Here is a 25,309-nt window from a genome sequence, read left to right as displayed (position 1 = left end):
GAGAAAACCAAGAGTCACCTCCTTTCCTCATTTCACAGGCAATTACCGTGTTCGATGGAGTGAAAGGACTTCCGCCATTGCTTTTAACCTCCTCGTACACCTTATACCGCTGGGAAGAAGAAACACTTTTCCCTCCCACATTTTTTTAAAATGCAAACTTACGATTATTTCTTAAATCTTAATACAATTTTAACAAATCTAACAATCATCAAATTTGCAGCAGAGGTGAGATAAAGATAAAGGGAATAAAGACGATTTGTTAGTCCATTTGAAGCGACGACAGTTCCCAGAAATAAAGCACAGTATCAAATGCTGGTGTTTTGTGTTGTTTGGGCAATCATTTCATAGCCAATAAATATTCTTCTTTGTGTGCATATCTGTGTCTATGTCCTTACAGGTAGGAAGTCAGAGTTCAGCCTTAGGTGTTCTTCTTCTGGTTCCAGGGACCTTGTTTTTGGAGACAATGTCATTTTAACTTGCCTGGAGCTCACCAAGTAGACTCTACTGGCAGAGTAGAGTAAAGCCCCAGAGAGTATTCTGCCACGTCTAACCTTTTCTTTTCACGTGGTTTTTGGGGATGCAACTCTGGTCGAATGCCTCCAAGGCAAGCACTCTGCCAACTTAGCTACTGCTATAGCTCCAATATTCAACTATATGTTTTTTTATAATAATTGACTTGGTTGGGTGATTCTCATTAGTTAAACTTCAGTCACATACAACCTACATTATTTAAGGGATAATTTAATTGAAATTTCATGTTGAAACTGAACTTGGGAAGGCATTACTTCAGAGGGAAAACGTTATAACCAATGCAGTAAAAATAACGCCATAAATTGACTTGTGGGTGGTAAGTTGATCAAAATAAAGGATTTAAAATAAAACTCTCAAAGCATTTGATATTCTATATAGCAATAAATCAGAATAAGTAGTCAACCTCCACATTCTTAATCAGCCTTGGTACTCTTGTTTTTGATTAACAGGACATGTGTGGCTCCTATCTCAATCCTATCTCGCACCCTCTAGCTCTCAAAACAGATTTTTTTTAAAGCTGTAACTGAGTTCTTTATTTAAAAAAAAAACACTTTTCATTTTAATAGAAACAGAATATGCCATTTCAAAGATTTGAGGCACAATGCTTCAAAGAATTAAAACAAATGGCCGAAGTAAGTACGATCAATGTACACTGTAAAGCATGACCCCCTTGCCAGGAAATCTTTTGTGATTTTTGATGGGAAATGGAAGATAATTATCCTAAAGTCCAAGGACCACAATGCAAGGAACAGAAAGCAAAATTAGCTTAAGTGTCAATACTTTTGAAAGTGGCATTTTTTTTTCCGAATCAACCATAAATACCGTATTTGAGGAATGCAGTCACAAAAGGCTTGCTTGCACTTAATATCAAAATCTCTCATTTCAAACGGCACCAGCACAGTGATTCTGCTCCTCTCAACTCAAAACTCAGAACATCAACTGCTAACGTCAACTCCTTGTCCCAAAGAAGACCTTTGGATTTGCTTGGCCGTACGTTACGCGAAGGATATTAACCTTGATCATGACGAAGCCATAGTTTTCCAAGTAGCCAGCACATACTGAGGAAGGGCTGCCCTCCACAGCACAAGTTAGAAAGCATGGGAAGCACAGATTGCTTCTTCAGGGTAAGCCTGTTCCTTTGTTGTCTTTTCCCACCTTTTCCACTCTCTGAACCAGAAAGATTTACTTCTGTACTCTAAGGAAGTTTGAGCCATTGAGCTTAGACATTCTCTGACCACAACCTCTGACAATCTATAAAAAAACAAAAGACAAACACACACACACACACACACACACACACACACACACACACACACACACACACACACACACACCTGCCCCTTCCCTGACAAAGTTTCCTCGTGCTGTGGCTGCATGATGTGGTTCTAGGTAGTTCTTTTAGACTCTGTCATGCACTGCAGCCACCAAGATGAACTGGAAAGGATCTACCGTTAGCGCGCATGATGTAGCTTGCAGCGATCAGGGTCTGTATAAATAAATCTAAAGCTCTTTCAACCTCTCTTCTCCACCTGACCTTTGGGGAGCCCCACTCATCGCCTCTGGGTTTTATTAAAGAGTGGCAGAGAATGGGGAACAGCTAGCACGCTGGGCTAGTGGGTGTATCCAAGGTTCTCAGTGTGGGGCAAGTTTCTAAAAGCAACAGAATGTTCAAACACGGGTCTGGGACAGTAAAAGATGGCTGTCCTCAACATCAGCGGTTCTAAAACCGCTCTAGACCAAGCTGAAACAAAGGAGAAATGGAGTAAAGCAACAACGTGAAATCTCCAGTCCTGCTCAAGCCAGCATCCTGCATCTCGCTTGCCTCTAGCCAGGACACGCCCCTCTGGACAGATTTGGGAAACTATCACCTACTTGGGGGAGGGGCGGGAATGGCTTTTGGGTTAGCACTAAGGTCCCTTTCTTCACCTTTCGAGCCAGACGGAAGGAACAACTGCAAGAGCGAGGAAAGTGAATAAAGCTGAGCAGGTATGAGGAGGGTCCACGCTGCAGAAGAGGAGGAGCAGGCTAAGAATGGTGGGAGGATGCTAAGGGTGGGGATAGCGAGTCGGGGGCTGCAGAAGCCCCGCAGGTGCTGGCAGAGAAGTAGTGGAGGGGCTGGGGTTGACAGAAGCGAAATGAATTAGGAGGTGGGCAGGGGGGACAGCTGACACTGAGAGGTCACCTTTGATGTAGACATCGTCGTCGGCGCGCATGAACCACTCATACTTGTCCAGGTAGTGGTCGTGCATGTACTTGATCATCATGAAGGACTTCTTCTGGGGAGGGTAGGAATCGTCGACCCCCGGCAGCTGGATGACAGGCAAAGGTGGAGGGGGCTGGCCGAGCGCGGCACTGGGAGGCTGCTGACTGGAAAAGAACTCCACGCGGCCGGGGATGAAGCGCGCCCAGGTCCTCTGCGCGGCCAGCGCGCGGCTGCCCAGGTACTTCTGCGCGGTCATCACACCCACGTACAGGAAGTCCCCAGGTCCTGGGCTCGGGGCAGCGGCGCCCCCGTCTCCGCTGCCGTTGTGGCTGCTCCCTGGCCGGCCACCCTTCCGAGGGCCAGCCGCGCCCCCATCCTCTTCCTCCGGTTCCCCTTTGGCTGCTGGAGCGACGGGAAGCGCCGTCGCACCTTCGGGCTTGTGTCCTCGCCTCCTCTGCGGCAGCGGAGCTGGCTGCTGCCAGGGGCTGCTCCGAAAACTGGGACCTCCGGGCGCCGCCTCCGGCCGCTGCGGCCCCAAGAGCTCCTGGCTGGCAGGGGGCGGCGACTGCTCTAGCCGCGGCCGGGACTGGGGCTGGGGGAGCGGCTGCTGCGCGCCCGCGCGGGGCCCGGTGGCCAAGCGGCCGTAGTAGGAGCAGAGGCTGGAGCCGTGTCGCCTCCTCTCGCTCAGCTCGGCCACCCGGGGGGCGATGAGCCAGGACGCGGCGGTGAAGCCCAGGACCAGCCCCAGCGCCACGCTCACCCACGGGCGGCGGGAGCGCACGGCCATCGCGGCAGCACCGGGCTCGGACGCAGATTGGGCGGTGTGGGCGATGCCACGGGTCCCCTAGGCTGGCTGCCGCCTCCGCTGGGTCTCCGCGACCCCAGCCGGGGCCGTGGAACGCCGCCTGGGCGCCAACGCGGGCTGGCGAGCCACACGCCGAGCTGCCAGCGGTGCGCTGCAGCTCCAGGCGAACCGGCCGCTCTGCGCCGCGCTGGGGCTCCCGCCGAGGGTCGGGAGTGAAACTTCGGCAGCGGCGGTGGTGGCCGCGGCGGCCGCGAGAGGAGCTGCAGGAGGAGGAGCGGCGGCGGCAACGCGTCCGCTTCTCGGCTGCCACCCTGTCACAGGCGCGCCTGGTCCCTCCTCCTCCCGGAGCCTCCGCCCTCGCTCCCCGCCTCCCTCCCACCCGCCGCCGGGCTCGGGACCGGCCCGAAGGAGGAGCCACCCGCGTCGCGGCTGCCAGGCGTGGAGAAGCGCGCGGGTCGTGGTATTTCCCCGTCCCCCGCCCTTGGACGCCCCCCAGCCAGCGCCTGGCTCGGCCAGCCTCCCCTCCGGAAAGAAACGCCGCCTGTGCGGCCACCTCCGGCTTCCAGCGCGGCGGTCCCCTGGTCTCCCCTCCTTTGGCTCCAGCTCCGGGTCCCGTCCCACCACCGCCCCGCCCTCCTGACCCAGCTTCCCCGGCCTCTGTCGCGCTCCTCCCGGTGCCTCTGCCCGGCTGGATTGATCCGCGGAGCTAGAATCCCCGAACCCCCAGCAAGAGCGAACTACGGTGGGTGGGCTCCCCTCTCCCACCGTGGCGTCCTGGCGTGACCCTCTCCCACTGCGCCCAGTTCAGGGTCGGAGGAGCCACTTTGGCGGTTTGGGTTCTGAGTGGCTACGCTTACTGTTTGCCACTGTGCCGCGCCCTCTCTCTCCACTCAACTGCCAGGAAACCAACGGTCAGTCCCAGCCTAGCTGCCCTACCTGCACCTTTCCCCCTCCCTCTCCGGGCCAGAGCATCAGCAGCACTTGGTGCCGCGTGAAAAAAAAAAAAAATCTGAGATTGTAAATACACGTTCCAAAGGCCTGGAGAGATGAAGGTGAATTGGGGGGGGGGGGGGGTGGTGGTGCGGGAGGGGGCTGTTCAATCCCCAAAGAACTTGTGAAGACTGTGCTCCACCTGTTGACTTGGGAAATGTGGGGCTGCCTGATTGTCCCCTCCTCCGCTCTTCTGGTAGTCTCTTGTGTGGAAATAAGAAGCATGAATCATTTTCTGTCTGGGAAGAAGACTAAGTAGGACCGGCAAATGATTACAAAATGCGAACAAATCAGAAAACCTCAAAGACGCAAACCAAGGAGATCATCCCAACGAACTTAGTCATAAAATAAAATAGAAGGTGTGATTTTTGTTCTTGCCTATTCCGAGACACTGACAGAAGACGGTTCATCTCTCCGGCGAGGGATCTCAAAATGGTTAAACTGTATTGGCCAAAATCACTTCAATATTGAGAAGAAAGTATCTGAAACTAAGTAATTTTTCGAAGGAGACATTTCAAAATTGTTCTCTGAACAGATTCGTGTGTCTAACCGTAGACGGTCTGGTGTGTCTGACATCCCAAACCTTTGACTTCTGTCCAGTTTCGGTGTTCTGCTTTATAGATCAGCCTCAACGGGGATGATATTGAATGGCATTAGGCGTAATGGCTCTGTGGAGCACCGTGCTGGCAGCATCCCTGGAACAGTGAGCCTGACTGGAGCCATTGCAGGAGGGTTCTTTCCACACCAGTCACTGACTGTACATGAGCCCGGATGACTAAAGGCTGCTTCTGTTTGACAATGAATCTCCTTTCCTTTCCACATCTGAGGCTTGCCCTGAGACTCATGGGATTGAAGACGATCAGATTCTTTCTCAATGTCGAATGTCAGCTAGGAAACAAACCTAGCCAAGCATATAGGACTATCCTGACTTAAAAATATATCTTCACCAAAAAAAAAATTTTTTTTTAATTTTCATGCAGTGTTATCTCGTGGAACTTTGGCCATAATGAATATTCTTTATCCCTCATGGTAGCCGCTGTCCACATAAGATTTTGTGGCACTTGAAATGTGGCTAGTATGACTGAGAAAATGTATTTTCAGTTTTATATAACTTGAATTAATTCTGATTTAAATGTCCCCATGTGGTCAGCTGCTGCCGTGATGGACAGCACATTTACAAAGAGTTTCCAGTTACGTATGGTCCATGGTTGAGGACCAAGTCTGCTTACACGTCAGCAAACACGCCCTTACAGCTCTCAGCTGCTCTTCATTCTAGTGGGTGCTGTTCATGGGTTGACCTACAAAGCCATTAATTCTCATTAGGCACAAATAACCTACTCAGGGCCTGTTTAGAATGATTGAGAAGAAAGTTAATTCCATTGATTAGTTTGTTTAGCAAGCATGTATAAGACACTACTACATACCAGTCAAAGTGGACAGCTTTGGACATGGAGACTCCAGCTAGATCATTGCTGCCTCCTGAGACGGAGTTTAGTGTGCTGACAGTGGACCCTAGGTTGAACATAATACCCCAGTGCAAAGTATCACAGTGCTGATAGGTAGGAGGATGGAGAAACACGGTCCCATAAGAGTATTCTGGTACTTTAGGACATCAGTTTGGGAATCAGGAAGACACAAGGAGCTTTTTGTAATAAAATGAAAGTATTATTGAAGCAGTATCCAGTGCTACCCGAGTGATTTAGGGAACCTGCTTCAAATCCTTTGCCCTTTAGATGTCTCACCTGAACATCACATTTCTGTGAGAATTTACCAGCACACTGAATGTGTTTAGTACAGCCTGTAGGTCACTGTAGACCCAGGAAATGTTAGTTCTTGCCCCTGTCTGATCTCTTCAAAGTTTTCCATATCACCTCCTATTTATATTTACTTTTGTGTGGTGTGTGTTTGTGTGTGTGTGTGTGTGTGTGTGTGTGTGTGTGTTTTCCTTCAACTATATGAGTCTCAGGAAATCAATCTCAGGTCATCAGGCCCGGCAGCCTTTACCACTGAAACACCTTATCAAATATTGTTTTCATGCTTCATTCTTTTATTAATTTTATTAGTATTTAACATCCCTTGCAAACCTGATGCTGTTATCAAGAAACAGAAATAAAGAGACAAGGTTCCTGCTTCATGGAGCTTTAGTCTACTAAGGAAGATCTACAGTGCTACATAAGAACATATGTAAATAAATAAACGTGCTGGCTCGTCTACCCATGTCTTCAAAATAGAGAACCATAGTGGTGATGTGCATGGGAATGTGACAATTTAAAAGTGGTATACCAGAGTTCTTTATGATAATTCTATCAAACATAGGCAAAAATAAAGGAACCAACCATAAGATTAGTTGCAGCCAAATGACTTGAATTCACTCCCCGGCACGAAATATGCCACCCCTGTGAATAAGTAAAACATAATTTCAATATTCAAAAAATTAAAAACCTCTTCTCACAGCTTCGGAAGAACTTTTGGGCAGAGAGAATTGGCTGGCACCAAGCCTCTGGGACAGGAACTGCCTACTGAAGATTACCAGAAGCTAGGGGAGGTTGGAAATGGGAGGGAGCTGTTGGCCTACTGAAAAAAAAAAATATCCAGAAATGTACAAAAGAACTAATATGAACTCCAAATGTAAGATATGTGATTAAAATGTTTAACAGCCACCTTTAAAAATAAATTAGTCTGATTATTTTTCTTGCTCTCAAATTAACATATCCAAAATGTCATTATAATATGGTATCAGTATAAAATTATTAGTGAGATGTTTTATATTCCTTTTAGTGACACTGTTTTTTTAAGGCCATTATAGCACATAACAATTCATATGAACCACAGTTTCAGTGTTTAATAGATACATGTAGCTAGTGGCTAACAGTGGATAGTGTATATTTAGTGTCTTATAACTATTTGCAAAATCTCTGGATTTCTTCTAAGTCACAATAAAGATGCTATGTAGAGCAATCTTATGGTTGTTATTTGTGTTTTACAAGAAGAAAAAAATTTTTTATGTAAGTTCACCCTAATGCCTATGGGGAGAAAAATCTAGAGAAGGGGAGATTTGTTGTAGAAGGCATTTAAAACTCCTAGCAGCTGGGGGTATATACCAGTGCAAGGGGCCACGGTTAGCACGTGTGAGGCCATGAGCTCAAATACAAGCTTGCCAAAGTTAAAAAAAAATACTTTTAGCAAATAAGAAAGGTAAAACACCTTTTCGCTCTTCACCCACAGCGTCTGCACTTCTCATTTTTAAGGAGAAGTTGTGAGACTTTTTTTTTAATGTTCTGAATATTTTAAATTACATTTTCTTTTTTCACGGGGGGTGGCGGATCTTGTGCCGTGTGCATATGAAGAAGTCGGAAGCAGTACAGTAGGTGTCGGGGTGTGAATCCGAGCTGTTTGGCTGCAGGCACCTTTACCCACTGAGCACTGTGATTTTATTAATTTTATTAATCTGGAGTAAGTATTATGTTTACTGAGATTCCTATAGTTACTTATTTGGTGTTTCCCAAAGCCAGTGAAACAATTTTTTTATACTTATTTTAACCTTGAAAATACGTGAATTTTAGAATAAATATTTTTCTGGGATTTTTTTTAATTAAAAACAAGCAATATATATTCTAGGAGGAATTTAAGGAAAAGAAAACTATCTGAACAAGAGGTAATAGCAGCATATTTACGTGGAAACTATCACCCAAGAGTAAGAGATTATGTGTCGGAAATGAAACATAATTGCAAAGAAGGTCCCCAGTACATTTGCTATTCTTATCTGAGAAGCATGTCTCAGAATGTGAACTAGCAAATCGCCAGGTAAAATCTCCCTGAAGCAGCATGATGGCCAGTTTTGAGAAAGGCAGTAAGAACAGAAATGTCCAAAAATCATAATTCCTTTACAAGGGAAATCACAAAATTGAATCCCTGGCCTCCCTTCATCTTTTAAGGATTTCAGAGGTGATCAGAGGTAACTGTTGTAACATATGGATTCATTCACAACTCCTCAGAGAAAAAAGTTATTGGGATATATTGTCATCTGGATTCAGGGTGCGGGTTTTCTTCATGATGGAAGGGTAGGATTGTATGAGTGTATCATCAACCACTGGAGACCAGGTGGGACAAAGGTGTGACTGTTCCGGAGGTGTTCTCTTGTGTATAGGAGTATTCCTAAAGAGTTAGCTCTAGCTGGTAAAAGTGAGTTTGGGGAAGAGTACCTACTTCTGATTGCTATGCTCCAGGTAAATATTTAAATAAACAGTTTAACACATACTTCTGAGGCCCTTTGATTTGGGATTCTATTAATCTATTTCAGATATTAGTACCTTTTTTCCTTAACAGATCAAGACTGAATTGATTTTATGTGTGTGAAGCAACTGTGTCATCTAGTGGTTAGTAATCATAATGGTAACACAGTTTGCTTCTGAGATAAATTATGCCATCAGGACTTTGGACATTGAGGGTTGTTATAGCCATGGAAAATAAGAAAGCCATTTTTTTATACTTTTATTCTGTCATAAATCAGCACAGGAGGGAATGTTCAAAGTTTACATAGTGAAATATAAAAAAAACAATTATTTAGAGCAGATTACAAATTGTGTGGGTCATGACCTGATGATAATCTATACTTGGGTAACCAAATGAGGATGCAGTGGTTAATTTTTTCTACAGTGACTGGCCATTTGACTTTTAGAAGGATATTATTAATTGTTAATTCTGTTTTTACATATGGTAATGCTATTAGGGTATGATTTTTCAAAACAATCTTTATTTTCAGGTGAGATGGTATGATGATTTCAAACAATACTCACTGAGGTGACACAGGATCCTGACACATGTGAAGCTTGATGGCATTAGGGGTGGGGCTTGGAATTGGGGGGGGGTACCTTCGGAGAAATTTGAAATTCTCCATAATATGCAGCTTAAAGAAAATGTTTCATTTGTTTACAAATAGTGCAAGTTCAACATTTTTTTCAATAGATTTACCTGACTGAGATAACATAATCTGCCCAAATGATCACTGATAAGGCCACGTGGCAAGAAAGAATGTCATTTGGGTTGATTTGAATAAGAAATGTCCCTCCTGGTTTCAGCACGCATGCGGGTTACGGAGGGGGCGGGAGCTCGTTGCGTCTGACAAGGCGCGTGCGCGTCGTTCCCCTGGGCGGGCCGGGGGTTTGGCTAGGCGGGCCGCTCCAGAGATTTCGAGTTCGAATCCCGGGTTTTCAGTAGTGTTGGCAGGACGGGGTAGGATGCGGCGGAAGGGAGGAAGTCCAGTGTTCTGAGCTAAGCGAGTGCTGCGAATACAAGATTGGTGAAGTGCGATCTTGAAGGACTTTTAGGCCCAGCTCAGCAAAGGCAGCGAGAACACCTAGACCTTTGGTTCTCAACCTTCCTAATGCAGCGACCCTTTAATACAGTTCCTCAGATGGGTGGTGGTGGCGCACGCCTTTAATCCCAGCACTCGGGAGGCAGAGGCAGGCGGATCTCTGTGAGTTCGAGGCCAGCCTGGTCTACAGAGTGAGTTCCTGGACAGCCGGGGCTACACAGAGAAACCCTGCCCTGCACCCCACCTCCCCACAAAAATACAGTTCCTCAGGGTGTGGTGACCACCAGCCATAGAAATATTTCCTTACTACTTCCTAGTTGTGATTTTGCTATTATGAATGGTAATGTCAATTTCCGACGTGTTTTCCGACAGTCTTAGGCGACTCTGTGAAAGAGTCGTTCAAGGCCTTCCTTCCCCAAGGGTTCACGACCTGCAGGTTGAGAAATGGCTGACCTAGGGAAAGGTTTAGACTTGGATCTGTGGTGAGAGATGGGTCTGATCATCAAGTCTCGGGGATACGGGGCCTGGTGGAGGACAGAACTATCATATAGATTTCTGGGGGCTGCAAGGAGCAGGGGTCAACATTGGAAAGGCTTCGGGGGCAGCCTGAAGCAGCAAGAAGGCCAGGGCAGCGGGCGCAGTCCCAGCGACTCAGCCAGCCATCAGGAGTCTGTGGTTGCCCGTTGAAGACACTGGTGAGTGGTGGAGTTCCGCATCCACTGTTTCTTTTCCTTTTCAAAGGTCTCAGTGTTGTTAGCCTGCTGTCCCTGTCTCCTTAGCATGTCCTGCCCGCGTGTGCCGTCACAACCAGCTCGCTCTCTTGTTTCGTTTTGAGACAGGGTCTCATTGTGTAACCCTGGCTGGCCCGGAACTCATGGAGACCCACCTACCTCTGCCTCTCCTTTGTACTAAGAAAAGAGAGAGGGCCCTGCTATATGGCATGTGCTCTACCACTGCTCTGCATTTCAAGGCACAGTTGCATGCGCGCACGCACACACACACACACACACACACACACACACACACACACACACACACACACACACACACGCTTGTCCCCAGTATGGCTGATCTCCATGATCTCCTTCACTCATACAGCACCCCCCGCCCCAACCCCCAGCTCCTCTCGTCTCCATTCCCCTATGGGCAGCTGCCAGGACTAAAGTTTGCCTTCCCTTTGAGTTTTCTTTCAGATTTCAATACAGTCGCTCTCGGGAGCGCTGAGATACAGGCGTGCCCCACGATGCCTGGTTTGTGTGGTGCTGGGGACTGAACCTAGAGCTTCATGCCTGCTAGACAAGCACTCTGCCGCCTGGGCCACATCCCCAGCCTCTGGAGGATTTTTGTAATTAAAGCTTGGAGACAGAACACACGAGAAAAAAAAAAAAAAGAAAGAAATGTCCCCCCAAAGGTTCATGTATTTAAAATTTGGTCCCAGTTGGGGGATCCTTACCAGGTTATGGACCCTTCTGTCTTCCATGCATTACTGGGAGAGGACTTTTGAGAGTTTATGGTTTTGCTGGTTAGGTTTTCTTGTCAGTTTGACACAAACTGGGGACACCTGGGTAAAAGAACCTCAACTGAAAAAATGACTCCAACAGATTGGTCTGAGGGCATATCTGGGGAACATTTTCTTGACTAATGGTTGCTGTGGGAGAGCCCAGTCCAATATGGGCAGTGCCGCCTCTAGGCAGGTGGGCCTGACTTGTATAAAAAAAAAAAGTGAACCTAGGGAGCCATGGGCACAAGCTTGAGTTTCTGCCCTGGCTTCACGGGATGATGGACTGTGATCCCGACATGGAAGCAAGCAGTTCCTCCAGAGGTTGCTTTTGGTCATGGTGTTTATGGAAGCAACAGAAAACAGCCTGGGACCATGACCTTGCCCCACCTCCTGTTTTCTTATTTCGCTTCCTGTTCGTAGATGAAAATGGGATCACAATCAGCCAGATGCTGCTTCTTCACCCAAGCTTTCTCTGCCTGTTGCCATGACCCCCTGCCAAGATGAACTCTAGCCCTTTGGAGTCATAAGTTCGAATAAACTCTTTCTTCCTGGAGTTGTTTTGATCAAGATGCTTTCTTCATGGCAACAGAATGGTAACTCATATAACAGTGTCATTTAGGAAGAGGTCAAGAGACATTTCAAATGAAAGAAATATCCCTGTCTTCCTTTTTGCATTTGTCTGAGCTGTGAGAAAAATGCCTGACTGAATTCTCACAAAGACACACCATTTCTGATGTGAGGATTGTTTTTCTAAAGAGAAAGAACTTTTTCATTATATAGTGAACTGGAACAATTTTAGAGAGGACTTAATCAGAAATCTGAATTTATTTCTTAAAAATATTTCTACTTTTAATTTTCTCTCTTCACTATGCTCCTAAGATATTAATAAGCTACAATTCAGATATTAATCTTAGTATTTTAAAAATATACATGCCACCTTCCTCTGCTGAGTATTTAGTCCCTGCTGGTTACTTCTGTCTTCCTGTTCTGCAGGGACAAGGCTGTACTGCAACAACACACAATTTTGTCATCTAAGATTTTCTTGTAGCCACGTTTGAAAAAGTAAAATCTTAATATTGCATTTTTGTCTTCTCAACAATTCTGTCTCTAGGGAGCAAGCCTTTAAGACCAGGTTTTTCAGAAATTAATTTGAAACTGTTTCTAAAATGATTGTGCTGCTTTCTAAAATATTCACATATTAATATATTTGATAGAATACATAACAAGGTGGTGTGTGTGTGTGTGTGTGTGTGTGTGTGTGTGTGTGTGTGTGTGTGTATGTGTATGTATTGACTGTATGGGTATTATTTGTATTCATTGTCACATTATTGTTGCAAAAGAAGTGTTAAGAGGGGGATTAGACACTGTCCTTGTTGATCACAAGTATTATTAAATTTCAGAATACTTTACTAGGGTGCAGGCAAGCTTGGGTATCGCATCTTTAAATAGATTGTCAAGAGTCATGCCTTAGGCTTGCAGATTGAATATTCTCCCCAAAATTCTACGTCTCAAGTGAGGCAGGCATGGTTTATAATTGATTTAAAGTGGCTGCAGACAGAATGATTCTTATTTAACTTCATACCAAACTAACAATGGCCCAAAAGTCTCCTAGTCCTGAAAAGTTTTATGACTATGTTAGCACTAGGATGTCAGCTATTTTTTTCTACAATCATCATCATCTTTATTGGTTTTGGAAACGTTTTAATATCATAAATTATTTTATTTGTTCACATTAACACATAATGAGTGTTTTATATTAATAGATGACTAACTGGATTTTCTAATTTTTAATTTCTCAAATAATATTTGCAATCCTAGACAATCTTTAAACATTTATTTTTAAAGTGTGTGTGTGTGTGTGTGTGTGTGTGTGTGTGTGTGTGTGTGTGTGTGTGTCTGTATAGGTATGTGCATGTGCCCATGGAGGTCAGAGATGTTGGCTCCCCCTGGAACTGGAGTTACTAAACACGGATGCTGGGGATCAAGTTTTTTCATCTGCAAGTGCAGGCCACACTCTTCACTGCTGAGCCATCTATGTGGCTCCCCTCATCATGTTTTACAAATGTAAAAAAGCATTTTAAAAAAAAAATGCTTGAGGACACTAGTCTAAAGAAATTCCTTCATGTATGTTTTTCGTCTCCTGGAAGAGCCAAAAAAAGTTCTCCAGGGAGTTCAGAACTGGCTAAACTTGCGTTGGTAGCTCATACCCACAATCTATTATGATCAATCCAGGTGAGTCTATTTAATGGGTAATGGGGATTTATTAAGCTATAAATTGAGGAAATACACTCACAAATACAGAATGGAGTAGACAGCTGAAATAATTGTTCCTCTAATCTGAGCGAATCCACCTTGCAGGGAGGAGCAGGGGGAAAGGGCATGTGACCCTTCCCCTCCTCTTTTTAAGAGGTCACTACAATGGCAGGAAGCATCGCCTCTTTTGGGCCTTATAGTCCAAGGTCATAGGCGGAGCAAATACCACTACAACAATCTCAACACTCCAGCTGTGAAGACCCAAGTGTGAGGCCAGCCTAGGCTTCAGTGAGAAACCCTGCACTGTCATGGAGAAAACTGAGGTTCCTTGTCTTTGACTGATTTGGAGGAAGCTCCAGGACAATTTTATTAGCGTTTGAGAGTCAAACAACAGGCCAGGAAAAGCTGTAATTCTCAGTGGCTGCTGGCATGGGAACAGAGGAGAAAAAAAAAACACATCATGTGCAGGTAGCCACATTGGGGAGAAGCATTTTCATCTCAGAAGGAAGACGAGTTTCAGGAGACAAGAGTGAGAAAGGCCAGAATCCAGAACAGCAGATCCAGGCTTGGGTGAGCATCAGAAAGAAGAGGAGACAGCAGGAAGGAAAAAGAAAAGTTATACTTCTTTGGGTGAAGACTCAGAAGAGTGCAGTCTCCATGTGCTACCTCACAGAAGCTCTGCCAACGTCTACATGGAGAAGCAGTTTCTTGAAAGGAGGATGTGTGTATTATCTCATTAGGGGAATAATTATTGAAGAATAATTAGCCTGCCTGTCTCTGGATCAGTCTTCCTGAGTGGAGGAGGCCACAGTATATCATGGTCTAATTTTAGAGCACTTTACATAGCCCATCACCACCCAGGGCCAGGGGTGTTCCCTTTTTTGACGTCAAAGCAGTGGTGAACCTTTTCATGTTACAAGGGAAGGGAAGGTGAGGTCCAAAACCTCGATGGCCTCTAAGGCTACATAAATTTCCTCCTCAAGAGCAGAGAGCTTAAAATTGTTTAAGAACCAGAGCCTGCATATATATGGCATTTCTGACCTCCACCCAAGACAAGACCAAGGACATTTTGACTTCTGGTCAAAGACAGGAATAGAGGCCCCATCCCATTTTTTAAATTTCCTGTCCTCATCAGTATTTAAAAAAAAAAAAAAAAGCACAAACATATAAGAGTTAGAATTCTTTGTTGTTAGCTTTACACTCAGAATCTTGGCTGACATGACAGTCTATCCTTGAATTAGCATTTGTTGAAGTTTTTAGTGTTTTAAAAACATTATGTCACCACACTTTTAGATTTTTACTTTTGCATTCAAGGATTCTGTAGCTTGGCTTCTGTTTTGATTTTGTGTGGATGGCTACTGAAAGGACATGGCGAGGATGAATTTGCAGGAGCATTAGTTTCATGTCATTCTTTTCTAATTAAGCTCTGAGAGTCTAATTAAACTGTGATAACATATTACTATCTTGTACAGATTTGAGGACATGCTTTTCAATTCTACAAAAGAATAATAATACATCACTCTCAAATTTGGGCCAGTTTGGATTGTCATATCAAAGAAAAAAATCTCTGGTTATTTCAAGAGTAAACACAGTCATAAAATTTACTGAGGATGGAAGATAATACTACCATCTTAATAAAATTAAAAGAGTAATTATGTTCCTCCAATAGAGGGGGATGCTAAATCCAAAGAAAATAGTGTGAACTTATTTAAAATGGGTATCATAGATGTAAGGATTGTAAGGATTGAAACAGGAGGCTGGAGATGTGAGGAGACGAGTAAAGTGATTACTGCACGAAAAAGACCTGAGTTTGAATCCCCAGCAGTCACATAAAGGCAGAAGCTTCCGTACCTCCAGCTCTGGGGCAGAAGGGGTTACAGATACAGGAAGGACACCACCAGAGAAGACTGAGCAACCACTCTAGCCCAAACAGTAAGCTCCAAATTCAGGAGACTTGATCCCAAAGAAGTAAGCTGGAAATCAATAGAGCAAAACACCCACAGTCAACCCCTAACCTCCTCTACACATGTGTAACCATGAACACACACATACAACACACACACACACATACACACACACACTAACACACACACACATACACACACATACATACACACACACAAATACACACACATACACACACATACACACATACATACACACACACAAATACACACACATACACACACACAAACACACACACACAAACACACATACACACACACATACACACACAAACACACACACATACACACACACACACATACATACACACCATGCACAAATACACAATTATTTTAATTAAAATGTTATGAGGCAGGGAAGAAGAGGGCATGTGGTGGTAATTCTTTTATTGGTATCTGTGGCTTCATCTTTGAGTCTTATGTGGGGAGAAAGGGGGCAAAAAAAAGTTTCCAGTGAAGATTAAGAGCAAATATGAGCGTGGAAGTTACATGACTTCTCAGCAGGAATACTTTCTGGTTTCATCTCCTAACTAGGCACAAGGGGATTCAAAATGAGAAATGGTTGAGGCACAGCCAGAAATGAGTGAGGGTGTGGAGCACAGCACTCCCAATTCTGCTGGTGTTCTACTCACCACACCCTCCAATCTGGGCAGGATTCCCCCCACCCCTGCCTTAATTTCCCACGTCTACCCTTACAGAAACACAGACAGGAATAGTAACTGTGCCACCTGAATCAAATTAAAATTAAATTTAGCTTTTAGTATTAGTGGCACGGAATTGGGACTCCTGAACTCTTGAACATGGTATATAGCTATCAAAGTCAACTCAAAAGCTTGTCTGTGGGTATATAGAACTTGACTGGTCATAACTTCTTACAGGTAATTAAAATCTTGGTACCAAGGTTGTTGCTCAGAATACCTATGTAAGTATTTCTAAGTTTGGATTTGGTAAAACTAATTATAAATCTCAATTCTTCCTGAATCAGAAACTCTGATGGCAAGAGCCAAGAATCCATTATTCACTTACATGGTTCTTAAGCTACCAAAGTTTGTATTGCAATGTGTTCATTTTCCTTAATAATTGGAGTAATTAAAATCCTGAGACATTAAGTTAAACTAGATAATATGAAAGTCAAGAGCACTCAGGGGGAAAATAGATCCACGTCTAAATACTAGGTTCTTCAGCCCCAAAACATAGAAGAACCATTCCTTTTTTTTTTTTTTAAGTAAATGTTTTTTTTATCTCTGTGTGTCTTAATTTGGGCTCCCCAGAAAACAGGTTTTGACTCCAGGCTTTCAGGGCAAATGGATATTTGGAAACATTAGTAGAAAGAATGTAGACAGGAAACATAGTGATAAGGAAAGAAAATGAATGATTACAGATTTTGAAGCCCACTACCTTGCTAGATGTCATCATTTGAGTGAAAATGCCCTCTAATAGGCTCATATGTTTGAAGGTTTGTTTCCCAATTGGTGGACTGTTTAAGGAGGATTAGGAGGTGTGGCCTTGTTGGAGGAGGTGTGTCACTGAGCATGGACTTTGAGAAAAGTCATAACCATTCTCAGTCTCCATCTCTCCCCTACCCCTGTCTCTGCCTCTTGCTTGTGGATCAGAGGTAAGCTCTCAGCTACTGCTCCATGCCTGCCTGCCTGCCTGCCTGCCACCATGCTCCCACCATGAAGAACATGGACTCACCCTCTGAAATTGTAAGCAAGTCCCCAATTAAATACTCTTTTTTTAAGTTGCCTTAGTCATGATATCTCTTAGCTGTAGAATAGAACAGTAACTATGACAGTGCATAACTAAAGTTTAATTCCATTTGAAGATTCTGATAACAATATAGGACACGGAATATGGATTATTCCACTGTAGGAAAAAAGAATTTGGGTGTTCATTAATAAACAAATCAGTCATTGATTAATGGTTGCTTCCAGGAATATTCACTCCCCAACACTTGGAGCCTTTCCTTGTAGGGTTCACAGTGCATCCCAGCTGTCAGTGAAAGTCTCTTGAAAAACAGTTAAAGGGCTGGTAGTTGGAAGACAGAATGTTGGCAGCACTGAAGGGTAAGGTTATGTGAGCAGAGCTCTGACAATCTCAGTTTTCATCCAGGAGTTAGAAATAACAGTCACCCCTACAACCAAACTGTTGGAATTCCTACAGCACTACAAACATACCCCAAGTAACAGCTCAAATACATTTCTTGCAAATTCAGATTTCTTTTAGTTGAGGAATGGATCTTATATTAGCAATCTTAATGGATCTGTTTGACTTGGTGTTTCCTGAATGTCATTCTTGTCAAACTAATGTTAAACTTTCAGGAAGGAGCCCACAGTGGCCATCTAACTAGGCTTAGTATTGAGAATCCCCCTTGGCTGTTTTAAAAATCTTTTACAAAGGAACAATTGTTTTCCTGTTCTGGATATCCAGCTTCAACAGTTTTTAATTTAGGTATTTTAGTTTTGTCTCTTCCTACTTCATCAATAACTGGATCCAATAATCATTTCGTAACACTATCAAATTTCTAATAATCCTATCAAGCCCATAGAATTAGTATTGTTTTCTGTGGCTCTTGAATATTATTAGTAATGGGTTCTGTCTACATCTCTTGCATTTCTCAAATTATATTTTGTTTTAAAAAGACAAACTGGATCTTTTGCCCTCTGAAATTCTTCGCAACTAGAGAACATGTACATCTCCCCACTGTGGGGTGTCATTTACCACATCTCTCTAGGTAGTCACTATGCCTTGTGAAATGGTAAATTGACAGTACACTTGAGAGGATTGCAAATACAGGTTCATTTCTTTTTCTTTTGGGGCATAATTTACTTGTGTTCTTTCAGCAGTAGGATTGCAGTGCATGTCTGTCCTTTGCTGCTGTCACCAATTGATATTGGATTCCTTGACCAATCTAATGGTTATCTCATTAGAAACTCCAAGTGGACATGTTCCAACTGTTCTTCCTTTACTAATTGAAATACTTCTGTCAAGAAAAACTTAACTTTAAATTTACCTCCTCAGACCATCTGTACAAAGGGTAGATTTTTGCTCTCTCAACCTTAATTGTTAATGCTCTAGAGAATTTAAAAGACAAGGTTAGTGCTCTAGAGAATTTAAAAGACAAGATTAGACAGAATTTGTTCCTACCAAAAGCAACGTAATTTCCTGCTGTTCTAGCCAAAATTGCATGACTATATTCAAGTCTAAATCTTAACATGTAGAGTTGTGACTCTGGGAAGAACAAAAGAAGCTATTTACCTTTGTAAATTTTGCTTTTTTTATTCCTTAAATTACAGTTCTAAACTTTTCAAACAAGTGTGCAATTGAGTCAAGGTGAAGAATTGCACCTCCACATTCTTTGTTTCTCAGCCTCCAGAATTCCTAGTACATTAGGTATGGATCATTATGAATTAAAGGATATTTCATTTTGCATTTAAGAAGAGTTTGGTAGAGTTGTATTTGAAAAAGGAAGAACTCTGCTGAATGTGGTTTTTACACGGTGAACGCCCATGTGGTCATTTTCGGTGGTTTTATTTTTTAGTTCAGCTGTGGCTTGGTGTCTGTTGCTGCTAATGTCTGTGCCTCTTTTCCTCTTGCTCATTAATGGCGCAGCAATGTCAGACATCACCAGGCCAGCCTTGCAGTCGTACTCTCCTCCTAGACCTATGGTTCCTGTGATCCCTTCGCAAGAATTTCCACTCTGCTGTCTTTACAGTGAGAAGGTGAGTACTAATTGTGCTTGAACAGAGGTTGACAAACTACATCCCACAGGCCAAACCACCCTTCTACCTCATTTGATACAGTCTACAAATTTAAAGTGAACTTTGCCCACTTTGTTCCCAAAAAGGATTTATACTTTAATAATTTTTGTATTTTAATATTAAGGTCCTTGATTTTGCCTCCTTGAAAAAAAAAAACCATAAAATATTCGACATTTAGCTTTTTCAGAAAAGGTTCAGTGACTCACAAACTACAGTTGTGATTTTCAAATCATTTCCAGTAGCAGAATTAGAAGAGAGAAGAAGAAACATCCCATTCTAACCTCTGACTTAAAACAAATGAATGTATAATTATTTAAAAGGGCTTCATTTTTTTTTAAGTTGCTCACTAGTAAAGTTCAATCCAGAACAAGTGGGCTGCTTTGATGAGCATGATAGACTAAGGAAGGGGTGACAATTTTGACATTGGGGATTGTAGATGACAATTACAGTATTAGGGAAAAAAATCAGCCTACAATTTATTCTGTGGATATTTTTTTGTTGGAGTGGTTCAAAAATAAAATCCTGCTTCAAGCAGATAAGTGATTATAAATAGCAGCAATTTTTTTAACAGCTCACCTTGCAATCTTAGGACTTTCTGAAATTAAACTGATTCAAATACTTATAACAAGAAATAGAAATTTTTGATTTTACCCGCAATGTCAGAAACAGCTCTCATCATCAAAATGCAGCAATCAGGCAAGCAGCACCAACAATTTGGAGTGAGAGATAAAGCTGGGCATAGTCTAGCCTGCCCAGTGTTTGCTTGGGACGGAACTCCTGGCTGGTGGCTGTGAGGAGCAGGCACCCAGTGACGAATTTGCTGTTACAATCTTGTGTTGGTGGACAAAGAAGAGCTTGAGTTGTGAACAGAGGGAGGAAGAACTCCTTCTTGTTTGAAGTTTTTAACTTCAAACGTCTAAATAGGTGCATAAGTACAGCAGTTGAAGCTTATTAAAATCATGGTTGGATTAAAATTAGTGTAATTTACATTTTTTTGTAAATTACATTTACATTTTATAAGAGATTAGGGTCGATTTGAAAATACACTGAAAACCCAATAAAATTTACCCTTGACAATCCCGTATTTTTTTATAAAGTAGATTATCCATGGTCTTGGATATGCATTCCTATGCCGTACATTTTATCACACTAAAATTTAAGGACTTCAGAGCTCAGCTAGGACAAAAACATTTGTTTAGCTGTGTAGAAACACTGCCCTTAAGAGCACCCACCATATACTCACAGTTACTAGAATGTGGGTGGAAATTCCAAAATACTTGTTGCATTCTTACTTTAACTTCGGTTGAAATAGGTTATATTTGCAAGGTATCATGTTATTTAAGTTAATACAACAAGACAAACACTCTCAGATTGAAACAGATCTGGGACAGAAAGTGCTTGATGCAAATTCCTTATATTAGAATATTAAAATATAACTCAAATGTTCATGTGCACACAAACCATTTTGTATAAAGATCTAACCATGGCACTTCCACTTCAATGCTAGGGATTACTTTTCCAGTCCTTTATTCAGTAAAGATTCCTAAGCACTAGCTACATGGCACTTGTAGCACAAATCTTAAAAGGTCTTATTAATAAAAACAAATCCAGAGCCAGGTATTGGGGTGAATGCTGAAAGATCAGAGAAACAGAGCAAGCCACATCCAACCTTGCCAATTCCTCAGCTGATCATGTTTCCTCAGACTGAAAGCCTCTGAGTCCTCATCCGAATGGATCTCAGCTGAACTGCTGCTAAAAGCTAAAAGCTTACAAAGGCTCTAGTTCCTGATCCTCATGCCTTATATACCTTTCTGCTTCCTGCCATCACTTCCTGGGATTAAAGGCGTGTGTCACCATGCCTGGCTGTTTCCAGTGTGGTTCTGAACTCCTAAATGCTAGGATTAAAGGTATGTGCTACCACTACCTAAACCTATCTTTAATATAGTGGCTGTTCTGTTCTCTGACCCCTAGATAAGTTTATTGGGGTACACAATATATCAACCACAGGCACTGGGTGCTAGGAATTCTTATCTAGGTAAAGCAGACCAAAGTTCCTTGACTTTATTTCATGGGACTTACACACTAGTTGTGAATGACCAACAAAATGAGTGTGGTTTGTTGTGTTGGGGACATTGTAGACCTGGAACAGAAGAGGCCTTGACCTCATTCAAGTTTTCACACATTCTTGCAAAACAATGGAACCCATGGAGTTACAGCTTCTGTGAAAGCTGTGCTCTCTCATTTGAAGTTACCCACAGAGAGACATATACACATGCATGTGCACACGTGCACACAACATCCCTTCATGACGTAGAACTTTCAGGTGTGTCTGTTGACTTCCTGAGTATTAAACATGGCTAACAGCACCACTTGAGAAGTAGAGTTACAATCAAATGTTCCTAGAACCCCCAAGACCCTCTGATGGACCAACAGAACACAGGCTTGTCTCTTGAGTGAGAAGAGATCTGTCACTTGAAGTTCCAATAGTCCGTGGGGGTCAGAGTCTAGCTACTGATGCCTGACCGCTCTAGTTGTTCATTGGTTGGTTGTTGCTTTTTTTTTTTAATATTTATTCTGCTTTTCTTGTTAATGATTATCTCTTCATCCCATATCTAGCTGCTGCTTGCAGATGCTGCTGGCACCTGTATTGGGCAACATCCCCACGTCAGAGCAGATGAGTACCCTTCCAAGAGGCTAAAGTTGACACAATTTCCCTATCACTTGCAGTTTTACTTTGGAGGCAGCTCTATGGAACCTGCCCCCATTCAGGCTGGAGATCTTGATTATGCAACACAATATGAAAGCTTTTTTTTCTTTTTGTGGCAATGTTTTATTTATCTTCAGTACTTCTCCGTCCTCTTATTTCAAGCTGAGAGTCAACCTATTTGCTTCTCTTGATCCCAGACATTTTGCAGAGTTGGAAGTAAAATCTTCTTGAGAAAAACTGTCATCCTTAGCTTTGGTAAAATATTGCCTCATGAATAAGATCCTCTGGGCTCATTCCCAACAGGTAAGGAGGTAGATTTAAGGCCATTTGTAGTATATATAAATGGGACCAAGATTTGTGGGTCCCATGACCATTAGCTACTGTAGTCATTCCAAGAGAAATTGCCAGGACGTATGCACCCTACACTATGTTGTTATCTACAGAGACTCAAGACACATGAGGCAGAGGTTTGAGAGCCTCACGGTGTCAAAACATTTGTGCCAGCAGCAACCACTGTGCACAACATAACTTTAGGAGCATCCCAGGTGCTAGAGGCACAAGCCTAGAATTCACACAGTTCTAATGCCAGGTACATCCTGGAAATGCCTTGAGTTTCATTTTTTACCACCTGGAGACCTGAAGATGGAAAAAAATAAAATAAATATCAGCTGAATAGGAGAGTGTATGTTTTTAATCCCAGCACTCCATAGGTTGAGACAGGAGGATGGTGAATTCCAGATAGGGAGGTAGACAGTGAGCCTGCCTATGAAATAAAACAAAAGGAAAGATTGGAGGAAGGAGAGAGAGAAAAGAAAAAAAGACATGGTACATATATGTTGATGCATATCAAGCTTTATGCCATAAACATTTTCCCCATGTGTAGGCAGTAATAACTTCATTAAAATTAAGTTATTTTCTCAATACTATTTACATAAAATGTTAATAAATGCTGCTGTTGATTCAGTGTTTTTTTTTTTATTTCTGAACTTATTTCACATTCTTCAACCCAAGAATGTGACTAAAGCTGCCATTTATCCAACATAGATTTTCTGTTTCTTGATTTTATACTTTCAGGAAATTTCAAGTTAGAGTTAGTATGTATAAGATATTAGACTATTGTCTAAAAGATTAATTATTATCAAACACTAAAGTACTAAATGAGATCAAAGTCTGGTTTCATTTATTTAATGTATTTAATCCTTAGAAGCTGATACTTGGTTCTGGTGTCACACCTTTAGATCTGAGTGTGTGACGTTTTACATTATTCCTCTAATGCCAGTCAACCAGATATGTAATTAACTTGTGAAGCGTCTTAAGATTTATATATGATGTGAATTTAAGGAATGTTTCTCTGTCTCTGTTGCTGATAGCTGAAATGACAAAGAGAGCATTGATCTCATTGAGTTTCCTGAGGTTGCTACAGTAATTCATGACGTCAGTACATGTGAACGGACACTGGGAGCATTCTGCGCTTTTACATTTTTAATTATTGCATGACTAGTATCCTTTTAGGAAATCATACGACCTTTCTTCTGCAGTATTCCTGTTCGGTCTCTGTGACATAGGTGGAGCTGACTATCTTTAGCCATAGCAATGCTCTGGCCACCATTCAGCCTCAGTCATGTGACCCATGACCCTCCCAAGAGTGATTGCTGGAAGAACATTGCTTTCCTTTCTTTACGAACTTCTGGAGCCTCAGGCACATGGGGTCACTTCAGTCATGACAGTTAGAAAATGGAGCCATGTTGATGAGAGGAGCTGGATGTTTGGAAATCCAGCAGTGTTTGGAAACCCACTTTTTGGAATTTTTGTGATGTGAGGCAGTTGATGCTGTATTTTATCTAACACTAGATTGTGTTAGAGTTGTTTCATTCATTACAAGTAGGATTTTCAAGAAAACAGGGGTAAGTGTGCTTTAAATATGGCTCCTTTTGAAAGGCTACATTATAGTCATTTAAAGATTATTTATGCTGTAAGTAATCAGACCTCAAATCTTTCTCTTCCTATCTATGAATATGTTCCTTGAATACCTTGGACCTCAGTTTGCTTCCTTCTCTGGCATAATCAGCATAGATCTCATTTATTGCAGATTATTAATAGAAACTGTGTGTGTATGTATGTGTGTGTGTGTGTGAGTGTGTGTGTATGTGTATGTGTGTGAGTGTGTGTGTGTGTGTGTGTGTGTGTGTGTGTGTGAGAGAGAGAGAGAGAGAGAGAGAGAGAGAGAGGAGAGAGAGAGAGAGAGAGAGAGAGAGAGAGAGAGAGAGAGAGAGAGAGAGAGAGAGAGAGAACAGGGAGAGGAACATGACAGAGAGGGGAAGAGAGACTGGGGAGGGAAGAATTGAGGGAGAGAGGGAGAGGGAGAGAAAGGGGGGCTGGACGCTAACTATGTCAGGTCCATGATAAATACTGAAGTTGTTTTCCTTATACACTAAGCAATATGCACACTAACAAAACTGGTTAAGAACAAATAGATTTAAAAGGGCCAGGCAACACATCAAAAATTAATTTTAAAGGCAAAGGAAGAGGTAGGGAGGACCTAAAAGACTTAAACAGAGCTCAAAGAATAGTAACACAAAAAACTGAAGACAGGATCACCACCAAGCCAATGAATCAAAAGTTGTCAGCCACTGGCCCAGACACTCTATTTATTTTACTTTTTAAACGGAATCTATGATTCTGGCACTAAAACAAGAACTCTGCATAGAACCAAACCAGCAGATATTCGAAGTTGGCAGAATTTTTGTTAGCAGTTTCAGTACCTTGATCATAAATTTCATTTAATTTTTTTTCTAGCTGTAGTGCTAACAGGATATAAAATACTCAAACATTAAATTTCCAGTTTTCTTGGAGTTTTGTAAACACATAGTAGACATTTCCACAGACATGTTGTAACAGGTATTTAATGGAATGCAGTTCTAGTCTGGAGCTTTTATTTACTGGAAGAGATAAATAAAATGTCGATTTCAAATTATCTGCATTAAAGTAAGAAAAGGGATTGCATGGCAAAAATTATTATATTAAAATTATAACTCATATTAAAATGTGGTGCTTCCTTTAAGTATAGTTCATTCCTAGACTTGGGTCAAAATCTAAGACTATAAAATGGATTAAAAATAACACAATAAAACTAGAAAAAAGTCATCAAAAGGTGATAGACGTTTTTTACTGCTAGTTAATTAGAAGTACAGTATTCTTTTCTGCAAATTTGGATGTTCTTAAATCTTAAATTATTTTTGACATTTTAAAAAAGTAAATCACAGTAAATATGGTTTGTACT

At 42.4% G+C, this 25,309-nt stretch overlaps 1 protein-coding gene and 1 long non-coding RNA gene across 2 annotated transcripts in view; one reads left to right on the top strand and one right to left on the bottom strand.

Annotated features, from left to right (window-relative positions):
• The window catches only part of Chsy3 (chondroitin sulfate synthase 3), a 241,700-nt gene extending 238,071 nt beyond the window's left edge, over window positions 1-3,629 (bottom strand). Inside the window, exon 1 of the mRNA XM_052742230.1 lies at window positions 2,714-3,629. Coding sequence (XP_052598190.1) covers window positions 2,714-3,521 — 808 coding nt within the window. The 5' untranslated portion in view covers window positions 3,522-3,629. The remainder of the gene's footprint in view (window positions 1-2,713) is intronic.
• Window positions 6-24,178, top strand: LOC128112856 (uncharacterized). The gene is made up of 5 exons (XR_008219203.1): window positions 6-2,517; window positions 19,174-19,283; window positions 21,026-21,229; window positions 21,939-22,332; window positions 23,400-24,178. It is a non-coding gene; the product is annotated as an uncharacterized LOC128112856 (long non-coding RNA).
• Window positions 24,179-25,309: the final 1,131 nt, after the last annotated feature.

Source organism: Peromyscus californicus, unplaced genomic scaffold (assembly GCF_007827085.1).
Source record: "Peromyscus californicus insignis strain IS unplaced genomic scaffold, ASM782708v3 Scaffold_17__1_contigs__length_78620276, whole genome shotgun sequence".
Taxonomy (NCBI): Eukaryota; Metazoa; Chordata; class Mammalia; order Rodentia; family Cricetidae; genus Peromyscus; species Peromyscus californicus.
This window is presented reverse-complemented; position numbering and strand designations above follow the sequence as displayed.